The following is a 15666-nucleotide window of genomic DNA, read 5'->3' on the forward strand; positions in this document are numbered from 1 at the left end:
TAGAAGCTGGACCTTGTGGAGCAAAATCCTAATACTGAAAGTTGAAAGGAAAGCTCTAGGGGACTTAAGAAAAGAGTTTGAATATAATTTAAAAATTGATATTATTATTTTCAAACTCTAAGCTACCCTATAAAAAAGACCTTTTAACACTAATAAAAGGAGATTTGCCAATAAAAATTGGGAATCACTAAAGACTACAATAAGATTTTAAAAGCACAAACCATTTAACAGAAATAATGAATTCTTAGAATGAGATTTAGAAATGAAATGGGGGAAAATACTCACTTTTTTAAAACACTATTCATTTGCTTAATATTTGGGGGAATTAATTTTATGTCATCTAATATATAAAGATAATGTTAAAAACAATTTTGAAAATAGATTAAATTTCAGCATTCTGGAAGATTATTGATTGGAATTAATACCCCCTTTCTTATTCATAAGATTGCAAACTTCAAAGGGGAAAAAATTCTTCAATTACATATTTAGTAAAAATTAAGTACTAATGTCTGAATTACCTTTCATTTCATAACGCTGGAATTTGGTACTTCTTTTTTCATTAACCTATGTTATTAAAGGATACTTTTCTGATCAATTTCTTTGCTGGCTTAGAATGTCTATGAAAATGTCAGAGTTATCTCTGCCTTATTTTTCCTGTCTACTTTTAAACAGAATAAAATTGGCACATATGAACTAAAAAAAGTAAGACCTCAAAAATACACTCAAATACCAAAAAAAAGCCCTAAAACCCTTTGAAAATGTTATGATAACATTTTTGGAGTTTATTCTTGCAAATCCTGAAGGGTAATAGAATTTATTTTGAACTCTTCTGTGATGGAGACAGATGGAATTTCAACTTGGAGGCTAATTCAGTATTAGAGTGTGACTAACGTGTTGGGGATTTTTTGATGGAGAAAGAAGAATCTGCAATACAGATAGTCTTGGAATGTTTTTTACAGTTGTTTGGTGTTCCATGTGCAGTGTATCAGCCGTTGAGTCCCCTGTGCTGCTCATAGGTGCTGTACCAGGTGGAAGGGTTTGTTGACAAAAACAACGACCTTCTCTACCGAGACCTGTCCCAGGCCATGTGGAAGGCTGGCCACGCCCTCATCAAATCTTTGTTCCCGGAAGGGAACCCCGCCAAGATCAACCTGAAAAGGCCTCCTACGGCAGGCTCCCAGTTCAAAGCGTCTGTGGCCACGCTGATGAAAAACCTGCAGACCAAGAATCCAAACTACATCAGGTATTTCTGGCCCATGAGGTTCTCTGGTCAGTCAGTAAGGTGCTCTCAGGGAAGGTCATTTTCCCGTTTGCTCAAGTAGAGGACCCTTCAGGTCAAATAATACGGTGTCTTGGGTTTGTGTAAAAAATACTCTAGTACTCCTTCCACCCGCAGAATAAGGAATTTTAAGAAGGGGAAAAAGGCTATACTGGGGTATGGGAATAGATACTTAATGAAATAGGCGTTTTGGCATTTAGGGCTTCTTAACTCTGTATACACACACACACACACACACACACACATATTTAATGACAAGTTAAACAAAATGTAAATTTTTTTCAGGTGCGCTTTTGTGTAACTCTGCTGTTAGATTCTTTTGGATTCTTGTTACAGTAACTTAGAGCACAGATTAAAGCAAGTGGGGCTTTAGTTACTCTGGTTTTAGGAAATACGAGTGTCTCACAGAAATCTTCCTGTGAGAGTTACAGGCCCAGAGAAAATGACTCCTGAAACAATCTGAATTCTTTCAAAGCAATAGAGCATCTGATTTCTTTTTTCTGCCTCCAGGGCATCTGAAATCTTTAGATTCAGTAAAGACCAATTACAGTTAGATTTTCAGATATGTGTATTTGGTTGAACTAAATAATGGAAGGTGGTCTAACAGGTCAGATTTCCTATAGCGTGCAAACATATGCATACCTTCTGTAGTTCTCTGAAAATTCTGTTAAGAGGAAAGTAGAGTGAAGAACGTTTTTGTGTTTGCCTTGTTTACCTAATATTTATTTTAGTAACAAATATTATTGAACTGTGTATTATTGAGGCATGATCCACATAAGGTGATATGCACAGACCCAAGGTGAACAGCTCAGTTATTTTTTCATCGTTGTATATGCACTTTGGGAACCACTGCCCAGGTCAACTTGGAACATGCTATTACCCTAGAATTCCTTCATTTCCTTTTTCTTTTAGTGGTTTTAATATGTTTCTGAGAAGTCTTAAACTCTAAGCTTATGACTATATTATGACATTGTTTTTCTAGAATTTAATAATTTCATATTAAGGTCTATATTTTTCCTGTAGACATCCTGTTGCTCAAGCACCATATATTGAAAAGAAAAAAAGCTTCTATTTTTCATTCAGTTACCTTGATGCTTTTCTTGAAAATCAACTAGATTTATGTGTAGTAGTCTGAGTTAAACTTGCTAGTCTGTCTATTCATAAGCCAAAGAGTGCACATTATTTTTATAAATGTAATAGGAAAAACATAAAAACACCAAGGTCAAACTAGGTAAGATTTAATTGTCCACATAATATCTGTGTCTGTAGAATTTGACAGTTGTACCTAGGCAGACCTAACCAAAATGTTTAACAGTATATTAATTAAGATACGAGATTGTTTCAATAAGATCCAGAAATAACAATGACTGAAACAAGATTGTCGTTTATTTCTTACATAACTTCTAAGTTTAAGGACTCTGGCACTAAAAGAGTGGCCCCTTCTGTTTTGTGGCTCTGTGGTTCCCAGGGTGTTTCCCTCATCTGTGTGGTCAAAGGTGGTTCTCTACCATCTCGACATTCCCAGCCAGCAGTTAGCAGGAAAACAAGGGTAGAGCAGTGCCGTTCCTTTAAAATGGCTTGCATTACTTATATTACTTCTGCTTTGATCATAGCGGCCAAAATTTGGTCACAGGGCCACACCTGCTTGCATAGGAGACTGGGAAATGGAGTCTTCCCTTGGGCAGCAAAGTGCCCTGTTAAAAAGGAGGTAGATACAGGCATTCCTTGGAGGCACTGTAGGGTCAGTTCCAGGCTACTGTAATAAAGAAAACACTGACTGATGAGGTTAGGGTGGCTGTGGCAATTTCTTAAAATAAGACAACAGTGAAGTTTGCTGCATTGATTGACTCCTACATTCATCAACGATTTCTTGGTAGCATGTAATGCTGTCTGATAGCAATTTACCACAGTAGAACTTTTTTCAAAATTGGCATCTGTGTTCTCAAACCCTGCCTTTATCAATTAAGTTGATAAAGTATTCTAAATCCTTTGTTACCATTTGAACAATCTTCACACCATCTTCAACCAGGAGTAGATTCATCTCAAAAATCTCCTCATCTCTCAAGTTTTATCATGAACCCCCTGAAAGTCGTCTAGCAGGGTTGGAATGAACTTCTTCCAAACTCTTGTTTATGTTGCCATTTGGACCTCTTCCCATGAATCATGAATATTCTCAATGGCATCCACAATGGTGACTCCTTTCCAGAAAGGTTTCAATTTATTTTGACCAGATCCACTAAAAGAATCTCTGTCTATGGCAACTATACCTTAAGAAAATGTATTTCTTAAATAACAAGACTTGAAAGTTGACATTCCTTCTTAATTCATGGGCTGAAGAATGGATGTGTGTTAGCAGGCATGAAAACATGAATCTTGTCTGTCTCCATCAGAGCTCTTGAGTGACCACTGTATTGTCAGTGGGCAGTAGTGTATTGAATGGAGTCTTTTTTTCTGAGCAGTAGGTCTCAACAATGGACTTAAAATATTCAGTAAACCATGTAAACAAATGTGCTGTCATCCAGGCTCTGTTGTTCCTTCCACACAGAGCACAGGTAGAGTAGAATTAGCATAATTCTTAAAAGCCCTAGGATTTTTGGAATGATAAGTGAACATTGGCTTCAACGTAAAGTCATCAGCTGTATTAGCCCCTAATAAGAGAATCAACCTGTCCTTTGAAGCTTTGAAGCTAGTCACTGACTTCTCCTCTTTATGAAGGTCCTAGATCACATCTTCCAATAGAAGGCTGTTGCCTCTACATTCAAAATCTGTTGTTTAGTGTGGCCACCTTCATTAATGATCTCAGCTAGATCTTCCGGATAACTCACTGCAGCTTCTCCAATCAGCACCTGCTGCATCACCTTGTACTTTGATGTTATGGAGGGAAGTGGCTTCTTTCCTTCAACCTCGTGAAGCAACCTCTGCTAGCTTCAAACCTTTCTTCTGAAGCTTCCTCACCTCTCAGTTTTCATAGAATTGAAGAGAGTTATTATGCTCTAGATTAGGCTTTGGCTTAAGGGAATGTTGTGGCTAGTGTGATCTTTTATACAAACCAGTAAAACTTTCTCCATATCAACAATAAGGCTTTTTCACTTTCGTATCCTTAATGTGTTCACTGGTGTAGCTCTTTTAATTTCCTTCAGTAATTTTTCCTTTGCATTCACAGCTTGGCTGACTGGCACAGAAGCCTAGCTTTTGGCCTGTCTCAGCTTTTGACATAGCGTCCTTACTAAGCTTAATTATTTCTAGCTTTTGACTTAAAGTTAGAGATGTGTGAGCCTTCCTTCACTTGAACACTTAAAAAGGCCATTACAGGGTTATTCATTGGCCTAATTTCAGTATTGTGTCTCTGAATAGAGGCCTGAGGAAAGGGAGAAAGATGTAGAAGTGGCTGGTCCATGGATAGTCAGAACACACACATTTATTGATGAACTCTGCCGTCTTACATGGATGCGCATCATGGAGCCCCAAAACAATTACAATAGTGACATCAAAGATCACTGATCACAGATCACTATAACAAACATAAGAACAATGAAAATATTTAAAATATTGAGAGAATTACCAAAATGTAATACTGGGTCACAAAGTGAGAAAATACTGTTGGAAAAAATAAAGTCATTCAATGCAGGGTTGCCACAAACATTCATTTGGTAAAAAACACAATATCTGCAAAGTGTAAGAACAGCGTTTGCTTGTGTAGGGATATAGGGAGACAACAGTGTTTTAAATCTTAAGGAATATATTATATAGTAATGTTTATGAGTCTTAATTATGCAGCTTGTTGAATTTTTACACACACACACACCGTGAAACCACATCAGATATAAAACAGTTCCATCATCCCAAAAGGTTCCCTTGTACCCTTTCCCCATCAGTCTCCATCCCGACCTCTCCCCAGAGAAAATGGCAGCACTGATCTCTAACCATTGTTTAGTTTTTCTTGAACTTCATATAAATGGAATCATAAAATGTGTACTCTTTTATGTCAGACTTTGTTCACTCAACAAAATACCAGTGATACTCATCCATATTATTGTATGTATTAGTAATTTATTCTTTTTTTTTTTACTGCTACATGTATAGTGTTGTATTTACTTTTAGGTCTTTGTAAAATGATTGAAAGAATTTCAAAAAAAATGACTAGGTTTCCCAAAAATAATAAGTAATAATCTCACCACAGAGTCATTATATATGATGCATTGTAAAACACAGATGTTCCTAAGACAGCTTTCAAAACCTGAAATCTTTGTAATCTTTTAGGTGTATCAAACCAAATGATAAAAAAGCAGCACACATTTTCAGTGAGGCTCTGGTATGTCATCAGATCAGGTACCTGGGTCTCCTGGAGAATGTCCGCGTGAGGAGAGCAGGCTATGCCTTCCGGCAGGCCTATGAGCCTTGCTTAGAAAGATACAAAATGCTCTGTAAACAAACATGGCCTCACTGGAAAGGACCCGCAAGGTAAGAAAATCGTTGATCGTATTTAATAATGAAGTTGTAAAGCGTTCAAACATCATGTTTTCTTCACATGCTGTCAGATAAAATGGAATTCTATGAAAAGTTGGATGTAACCTCTGTTTTGTGCCCTCTTCCAAATTGCCATTTTGTGCTAATTCTTGATTAATTGCACAGGTCTTGATTTTCATTAAAGTCAAAACAGGGCTTATTAAACCCACATTTGGAATTTGTATGTCAATAGAATTATTTAAATGTGCTGTGGCCAGTCTATAGGAGGGGATGTGTAACTGATACATATATTTGTGTAGCATCATAGACGATAGAGTTAGCATCTTGGATCACTGGTCTCAGCATTTCACTTCTCTCTCAGCTTTTTGGATTTTTCCCCATCTGGGGAATTAACCCCGAACACAGTCATTGAGTGGGGGTGAAGATCCCACTCTTTGCCCAGGTCTACACCAGTTGAGAGATAGGTACAGGAGCAGAGAGGGTTCAGATAGAGTGTCAGTGTTTTTTGCTAGTAAAGCTGGGTTGGAGAATATGGCCGAACCTAGGGCCATAGGGCTTTCAGCCCATCTTCCCTGAATCGCACTCACCCACTGAGTCCTGGACAGCTCTGACCACTGCAAGCGTCTCCCACGGAGCAGCCCCTCTGAGCTGTCCACACTCAGAGACCTTGTGTGCTGGCACAGGAATGCTGCAGAGAGAAATCAGGCCTTGCCTGTGCAGGGACCTTGTTTCTGCTCTCTCCAGTCAGAGGAGATGCCCCTTTTCTGTGGGCCATAGAGCTCTCCAAACTACTACAGGAAGGCTGGCAGTATGCCTGTTCTACCCTGGGGATTTTCATTTTACTATGTTGGAGTTGCCTCCATATTCTCACTGGACCTGGCCTTTCAAAGGAACATCAGCGGTACTGGATGCTCAGCCTGTATTACAGTATTAACCTGAGATGTATGGTGTGGTCTCTGATGCATAATTCAGTGCCCTAATAATGTGGGGTGTGGGTACTGTGTCAGTTCCCATGCTAATTTCCAGGGTGTTATGGTCAGTGTATACCACAATATACAGAACATGTATTCACTCGTGGCCTGGCACCTAGTCTGGAGGTTGGTATACAATGTTCAATTTTAAAGATTGGTGTAGAAACAGGGCCCAGGATGGAGAGGTCAGAGCCAAGTCCAGGCCTTGCTCCTGCCATGTAAGTCCTACGTTCCATTGCACCCCGTTGGTCTGGCATTTAGCACTCCCCACACTGAGGGGCAGGAGCAATGTTTAAAATGTTTTCAGGAATTAACTGAGTGGGTTCAAAATAGATCTGAGTTTCTTACACACACTCCTGGTCCTGATTGGCACATCATTATGGGTATATTTGATATAAGTATTGTCTCTGCTAATGAAATCAAGAAATTGACTTTTAATATTGTATTTTGTTAGACTACATAGTTCTAAATCAAAATTTACTTCTTTACAGAATTTTATTGTTGTAAACAACCATTTGATTAATAAATATGAGAGGTGCCCTCTCAAAGATAAAAAAAATTAAAAAAATAAAAATAAATAAAATTAAATAAAATTAAATTAAATTAAAAAATTTACTTCTTTAGCCTTTTCTGGATTTGGTTTAATTTGGGGAATTCAGTCTGAAAATTTTTTGAAAAAAAGGATGCCTAGTGAAGAGCAATTATACTTGGAAGCTATTTTTCATTTACCAATGAGAACCTGATACCATAATTTAACTTTTTGTAACTCAGAAAAATCAATGTTTTTATTTATTTTTATAGGGCTGGTGTGGAGGTTCTCTTTAATGAATTAGAGATTCCTATGGAAGAATACTCCTTTGGCAGATCAAAGATATTCATCCGAAACCCAAGAACAGTATGTATTCAAAACCTTTATATGCTGAGCTAATTTATAATCAATCATGTAGGCAAGGTCTTAAAGGAGGCTTAACTTTCTAACATGACTTGAGATGCCACCAAGAAATGCCACTTTCTTGTGTTTGTCTGCAAATGTCCAAGAGGCAGAGCAAGCAAGGGGTAGTAGAAGAACAGATGTATTTTTTATGAAACATCAAAATCTTTGAAGCGATATATTGTACAACTCTTAAGAAATCATAAACTGCTGTTACAACCATAAATCCTCCCTAATTCATAGGAATTGGAGGTGTTTTCTGGCTATATTTGTAATATCTGAATTACACAGTAATTTTAGGAAATACAATTCTATTATTTAGAGGTGCATGAACGCACTCAAATTAAAATTTTTTTTTAATTAAGAAGAACACTTAAAATACTACCTAATAGAACTCCAAGGGGGTGTTTTTATAAATGAATGTCAACCAGCATGAAGTACAATTAGCATAGCACTTCATTCATATTTTGGAAATTTAGAGAATTTGGGAAGTTCATAAATTGTTTAAGAAAGAAACTTTGCTAACATCTCCCTCCCATTAATAATTACATCCTCATATATAGTGTGAAAGTAAATCTAAGCTCAGTTCAGCCCATCTCTGATTTGTCCTAAATTCTAAATCACCATAATCTGAATTGTGGATCTTATGTGAATTCATCAAAATAGTTTTCTCATGGGCTATTGTCTATGTCATCTATAATCAAGACAGTCATTCGTTTTTTTCTAAATGTGACTGACTCCAGCATCATGACATTTTACCTCCTGAGAGAGTTTATTATGTATGCGATGATTTTTGGTGGATTTTTTGATAAATGCATCTATCATAGTTATTCAAATTGGAAGACCTGAGGAAGCAACGTCTTGAGGACTTGGCCACTCTCATCCAGAAGATCTATCGGGGGTGGAAATGCCGCACACGGTTCCTGCTGATGAAGAAAAGCCAAATCGTGATTGCCGCCTGGTACAGGAGATTCGCGGTGAGTTGCTTGTGATCTGTAATGATGATGCTCACTTGCAGATATTTGTTATGTGCTTAACTAGGTATGTGATTTTTAACAAATTTTGTCCTCCCAACAATCTCATGAAATGAGTGCTCCTGTGATCCTGTTTGTAAAAATGAGAAACCAAGGCAGGAGCCATTAGGTAACTGGGCAATGACCACACAGCTGCTAAGTGGCAGAGGTGGGGTTTGACTCCCAAGTTCAAAGCTGTGGTTGAATGTATCACACGGCCTCCCACGGTCAAGGTGTCTGTTGAGAAGTTTGGGAAGTCCGCTTCTTGAATCTTGTCATCAGATTGGAGGAGACCATGTCATTTAACCCTTTGAGTGTGGTAGGGTCAGTATTCCAAAATAGTTGACTGTTCTCCATGTATTGTAGAGGTGCTGAAAATAGCTTTAGTTCTAGAAAACTATTGTCACATTTTAGCAGAATTCTGGGTTTTGTTAAAGGGTTGGATTTCCTTTAGTCCTCAGACATCTGGGCTTTATTAATTATGAGAAAATAGACAAAAATAAAGCATATTTACTTAATTGATATGGAATTTCTTTTTGGAATTTCCCTTCTCACTTGATTATAGATGTTTCATTGGAGGTATACAGGTTTGAGGGAAACCTAAAGGTTTGCCTCTAGGCTAGCTTGAACTTGAGTTGTGTTCTCATAAAATAAGTTTTAGTGGTGAAAACAGTGTCTCCAAGTACTTTTTCATTCTATGCTTTTTCACTAGAGAGTGAGTCAGAAAATGAATTAAATTTGCAATCAGATCTACTTTAGGGTATTCTTCTTCCTTTTTTTTTTTTTTAGCTATAGAGGAGTTTTGCTATAATGCAGTGTATAATCAAGGTAGCATTATGCTGACCTGTTCTCATATACTACATTTTAATGTATTATTTCCAAGTTTTAGAAATTAAAGAGGTACTTAAATAATTATGGTAAAGAAAAACTCCTTGATCTTCAAAAGCATATTTTTTAAATTCCTTCCTCTTGTTGAAAGAGTATAACCAATAGTACAACTGTTGAAGTGTAAGCCTATTCAGCAGCTGCACTGATGGTAGTTCATGACTATGTATTCCGCAGAGGCACAGAGGACTGTTGTCGCCAACTTGGCGGTGGTGGATTCTCCTCTGTGCATGTAGTAAAGGTTCTTGGCTCTTCTGCAGAGTCATAATGCCCTATTTTCTGTTTATCTGAGAAAGGGAGGATCAGCAAATAGCCAGTCCTTAAGGAAGCCTCTTTATCATTTCTTATTTTGAGATTACTAAGAAAATCCAAGTTTGGAAGTACTGAATTCATCTATCTTGAATACTACAAATACTTCTGAAACACCAGCTCTGGCAGGTTCTGGGGATACAGGAGGAACAAAACAATCTGATTCCTGACCTACAGAGTTGATATTACTGAGGGACAATATGCATTTGAGCAAGTAAATAATCAGAACAGTTACAGATTGTAGTAAGTACTAGAAAGGAAATAGAGAACTGAGATTAAAGATAGTGGGGAGATGAGGTATGACTTCAGATAGGATGATCGAGAAGAGCTTCTGGAAGGGGTGATTTCATCAGAAGGATAAGAAACAGGCAAAGCAAAGAACCAGGAATAGCAAGAGCTATCTGTACCTTCCCTTTCAATACAGAGTTTTTATATCTCCAGATTAAAAAAGTGTCACCATGTGGCCTGTCATTACTGCATGATGGTGAGGGTTTGAAGTAATACTAATTTGTAGAATGGAAACAAATAATAGCCCAACTTTTCGGGATAGTATTAATTTTGCTCTACTCTTTAGTCTGTTTCAGAATTTGAACTAAATTACCTTAACCAGTTAACTATATGTTATCCAGGCCAGTGAATTAAACTCAATATTTTCCCTCAACCAAATAACTCAGAGACCCATTTTCAGTTACTGATTATTTTAAAATCCGTGTTCTATGATATTCCATGGTTCCTTGAGATAAAGTGAGGTAGAGTTATTTTCAAGCCATTTTGTAATTTAAAATGAAAACATAGAGGTACCAAATGGATGTCAGAAGTAACAGCGGATACTTCAAATAGAATTCACTCCTACAGCCATGAAATTTTACTCTGTGAGCAGGCCTAGAGATTTGCTAGCTCCTCACTGACATGAGGAGACTAAGGCTCAGAAAAGTACCGGGGCCCCCTTTGCCATTTTCCCAGGTATCCTCTTTTGTTCTGCTGCCCATGAGTTGATAACATCAATCTCCATTTCCTCTGATCTTCCAAATTGTGGCCTAGAATCCTGGAAGGCATGTCTCCCACTGCAGAGAAAGGCAGCTAAGCAGCCTAGCATTTCCAAAGTGAAAGAGTCCCAGCATGACTTCAACACTTGGTTTGAAAAACAGTGAAATTTCACTGCAGAGGCCCACATTCCCGTGACTCTTCTACACTAACTACAGTAAAAGCTCCCTTTTCTAGGGATCATCTTCCAGCGCCTCCGGTCTTAGAGGCATCAGTCCTAGAGGCAAGAAGGACCTCTGGGCATTGAGCTTGCTGTGCTTCCACTTGGCCTAGAGCCTTTTTCCTGGATCCTCTGGGGATCTTCTTGAACCTCCACCTCCTGGAAGGAACCTCTGCTGCATCTGAACCCCCCCTGCTGTGCTCGCCTCTCCTGAGGTGCTCTTTCTATCTTGCCTTGCTGATGTGTGTCCCCTGCAAGCCCCTGAGTGTGGGGCTGGAGTTGGATTCATGTTTATGTTCTCACAGTTCTATGGGAGGGCCTTTTGCAGAGCGGGAGCTCAGTAAAGTTCAGTTGATGGATAGTTTACTTAAATGTGTTAGCCGATTTCCCAGCTCAAGGCAGAGTAAAAGCAGCAAACCGAAAAGGAACTGGGGATGTTAGAGGTCAGCCCAGTGAGTAGCATGGTGAGAAACGGCACCAAAAAGAGAAAACACAGAAGCAGATGCGGAACCCAGTGTGTTTTTATTTAATTTTGCGTTTATTGAGTGTCTGCTGTGTGTTGGACCCTGTATTATATGTAACTGGCATAATAAAAAGAACAGATGTTGATAATGGTGGATCCCGAGCCATTTATAAGTTATTTAGTTATATTTAGCATCCTTGACGCAAACTTTGGATGAACTGTAGTGATTTTAGATTGCTTGATGTTTTGGTTTCTTTACATATTGGTTCTCAGAAGGAATGTGGATGATGAAGAGCTAATTGCATTAAATACTCTTTTTCAGTCTTTGCGGGATATGTAAGTAGAACTGCTAATATCTTCCCCTTTCATTCCACAGCAACAAAAGAGGTATCATCAGATCAAGAGTTCTGCCTTAGTAATTCAGTCTTATATCCGGGGTTGGAAGGTGAGTTGAAAAGAAGCAAGCCTTATCTATTTGGGGTTTCAAGGTTCTTCACAAAGGGTGATGTCTTTAGGCTCACCCTGCAGTGGCAGGCGGGGGGGCCTTGTTTCCTGCCTAGCCCCGTAAACAATTTAATGGAAAGAATAAATATTGTGGGCCAAATGGGCCCTTGTGGCCACGTCATGGCTGCTTCCTTCTAACTGGCTTTTTTTTTTAATCAAGAGCTTTGTTTTCCCAGCAGGAAGTCCTTGAAATTAAACTGTACATGATTTCAATATCCTTTTGCCTCCTGTTTGCAAGGGAAGCCATAGTCCAAAAGGCTGCTTCACACTGTTGCCTCCTACCTGTGAGTCCTGCAAGACCTCAGCACCTCTGTCCAGTGTGCCAGCAAGTTATAACTTCCTGGTGACCGTGTTGCAGGCTGCCCCATAATGATTGAAAGACCCTGAGCTCTGGCCATTCTAGCTGAGATCACAGTGTGCACACCACCTGGTTCCAGGTCCTTCCTTTCAAGACTTGGTTTGAGGATCAGCAAATTACAACCTATTGGCCAAATCTAGCCTACTGGCTGTTTTTGTATAACCTGAGAGCTAAGAGTGGTAACCTGAGAGCTAAGAGTGGTTTTTATATTTTTAGGGCATTCTTAAAAAGAAAAAAGACAAGAAGAGTATTTCATGACATGTAAAAATTAAATACAGATTCCATGTAAATATATACATACATGAAATACAGAGTCATATAAGTGAATTTTATTGGTACACACCCATGCTCATTTATTTTACACCCTGTCTCTGGCTGAGTTGAATAGTTGTGATAGAGAACATATGACCTGTGAAGCCAAAAATAATTGCCACCTGGCTTACATAAGTTTACTGACCTCTGTTCTAGGTCAAAGATACACCAGGGCGCCTGTTCTGAACACTTCCCTACTGGGAAATTTTCTGGAGTGGGCACCTCTGTTCGAGGTCAAAGATACTTCAGGGCCTGTTCTGAATACTTGCCTACTGAGAAATTTTCTGAAGTGGGCAGGACCAAGAAGGGCTACTTCAAGATAGTTCCTGAGCCTGGAACCTGTTCTGCAGAGTTCCAGGAATCCAGTGGCCTTGACTGACTTTTTTCTCGGCCTATGGGCAGTCCAAGGGCCTGCTGAATATCCCACAGCAAAAGCCAAAATACAAATCCAAGCACACAGGTCAAGTGAAATTGCTGCCAGCAAGTTCTTCTATTACCTTGTTACTGAGTTGTGGATCCAGGTCTCCAGTGTAGAGGCTTGAGAGACAGAACTCAAAGTCTGCCCCCAAGCTGGGTGTCCTCCTGACCCCACAAAAAACAGTTTCCAGTAGCTACTGTAAAGAAACTAGTGATTTGGATCAGTGAGAGTTTTATTTTAGCAAAATTTTAAACCACTATTTTGATTTAAAAGTACAGCTACAGTTGCATTCCAGACAGTACCTCTAAAAGTGATAAAATGGATTTTGGTGGCTCATTGGAGATCTTCCAGCCACATTCTGAGAACTGTTCTTTCCTCCTGGTGTGCACCAGCTTGTATTGCGGGGCCTGGGGGCTGCTGTCCCAATGTGGGTGGGGTCCACACTGTCATGCTTCCCTGGTGGCCTCATTTCCCACCTTCTCATAGTCCGTCATGGGCTATTAAAGGACTTCCCCCTTTCCTTTCTTTAAGCTATTGATTTCTCACTTGAGAAGGAGTTAATTATGATTATCTCTTCAGATGTTTCAGATGGATTGCATTTTTTTTTTTAACTTTTCTATTTTTCCTGGGTGATTCTGTGCCTTAGGCCCGAAAAATCCTGCGGGAACTGAAGCATCAAAAGCGCTGTGAGGAAGCAGTCACCACCATTGCAGCATATTGGCATGGTACCCAGGTAGGGCAGAGGCCCCCCCAGCAGGCCGTGGGGCCGGCGTGAGGGGAACAATGGCCCTCTCATTGGGGGACACAAAATGTTTTACTGGCTTAAGCTACTGAGCACGCATTTGCCTCTCGCTCTTGCCAACCTTTTGGTGTGGGGTGGTGGCACATGCTTTTGCATTTACCATGTGGTGGTGACTGGTGTCTTTCCTCTTCTTCCTCCACTGGGAAGCAGCAGTAACCTTTCCTGCCTTACCCTTTTCTGTAACTCCTTTTCAAATGCATCACAGGCGCGAAGGGAACTGAGCCGGCTGAAGGAGGCGGCTAGGACTAAACATGCTATTGCAGTTATTTGGGCTTACTGGCTTGGATCGAAGGTACTTGATTCGCACATCCCATCACTCCATCCTGGGGTCCGCAATCATCAGTCCATTTCTCTAGCGTATCTGGGGGCGAAAGACTACCATTAACAGTGGCTCACACTGGTGCATGTCCTAGCAGCCAGATTTAATAAACCCAGAGATGTCAGTGTCAGTAGTGCACGTTAGGAAGCTTAAGCCTGCGTAGTAAGACTAATTGCTTACTAATGAGGCACTAGTATAGCTGCTCTGTGTTTTAAAACCCTCAAATAGATGCATGTTTACTTGTGTTTTCTTTCTTTCTTTCTCCCCCCCACCATTATATACTGGTAGTTTTCCAGAAGTTTTTGTGGGGGGGGGCATGCTGGGAAGGCTAAGGTCTGGGCTTCAGTTGGTCTTCTGCAACATGTTGGCCATAGAAACACCTGTAACTCATGCCTTAAAAATATTAATCCACAAATGAAATTGTTTTCTTGGCTGTCTATGGCAACTATTGATTATTATAAGCAAAGTATTATATGTGAAAAGAATTATCATCTGTGATTGAACAGAAAGCTATGTTCCTGCAAAGCCAGCTGTAATTGCCACCGAAGAATCCCAGGAATTTCAGTGTCAGCTGTTTGCTTTCAGAAACAAAGGCCTCCTGAAATACTCTCACTAATCCCCAGGCAGAGTCGTGGGCTCTGTGAACATTTCACATACCCCAAGGGACGAGTGGTTTAGATGTTTTCATTACTTAGAAAACCAAAGGTCATCTTTGCTAAAAATGCATATTCCAATTAGAAACCCAAATATCAATATAGTCCTGTTTTTAAGTCTACCTTGTCAGCATTATAAGCCCATCTTGTGAGAAAAATGAGAGAAGTCACATTTGCCTACATAAAGATTTTAGTTTGCCAAAAACTCACCAAAGTTGTTCATTGGCACTTCCCCTTGAAAACCTGGTTCTTTAGTAAATGGAGGGAAATGTCCTAGCAGAGGCAGAGGGACCCTCGGACTGTTATCCCTGGGCTTTTTCCACTGAGAGAGCATATTCCCAGGCTGAGTACTATAATGCAGTGAAAAATCAAAACCTGTTTATCCTTGTCTCTTAAAATAACATGGCTCAAATTACTTTTCCCTAAAATTAATTTTTTAACCTATAAGTTGTTTCCCTTTTTGTCTTGCTTTAGTAGATTTTGCTGTTTGGGTCTTTAGCTAATACTAAATTTTGATACTGCTTCTAATTTTCTAATTGGAAAGAATTTTGACTTTTGGTGGGGTTTTTGTTTGTTTGAACTTCAGAGAAACAACCTTTATTCCTTTCAGTTTTCTAAATGGTTGTTCACAGGAGTTGTCTTTTTATACATCCAAGTGAGTGAACGCAGAGATTCACAGCCTGTTGGTCTCCACATGCTGACAGCAGAGGAAAGTCTAGTGGTCATTAGGTGCCCCTCCTGGTTGTAAGGCTTTGATAAGGGACCAGAGCACGTGGGG

General features: G+C 39.4%; 1 protein-coding gene across 6 annotated transcripts in view; it reads left to right on the forward strand.

Moving 5' to 3' along the window:
* MYO1B (myosin IB) overlaps positions 1 to 15666 on the forward strand; it is a 161706-nt gene that overhangs the window by 128494 nt on the left and 17546 nt on the right. For 4 of the 6 annotated variants that reach the window (XM_037009122.2, XM_037009120.2, XM_037009118.2 and 1 more), the window contains exons 17-23: positions 1017 to 1243; positions 5540 to 5740; positions 7519 to 7612; positions 8476 to 8625; positions 11899 to 11967; positions 13761 to 13847; positions 14122 to 14208. In XM_037009122.2, the coding sequence (XP_036865017.1) occupies positions 1017 to 1243; positions 5540 to 5740; positions 7519 to 7612; positions 8476 to 8625; positions 11899 to 11967; positions 13761 to 13847; positions 14122 to 14208 (915 nt within the window). The remainder of the gene's footprint in view (positions 1 to 1016; positions 1244 to 5539; positions 5741 to 7518; positions 7613 to 8475; positions 8626 to 11898; positions 11968 to 13760; positions 13848 to 14121; positions 14209 to 15666) is intronic. The other 2 variants (XM_073218397.1, XM_073218396.1) reach the window with 1 other exon arrangement.

Source organism: Manis javanica, chromosome 12, assembly GCF_040802235.1.
Source record: "Manis javanica isolate MJ-LG chromosome 12, MJ_LKY, whole genome shotgun sequence".
NCBI classification, from domain to species: Eukaryota; Metazoa; Chordata; class Mammalia; order Pholidota; family Manidae; genus Manis; species Manis javanica.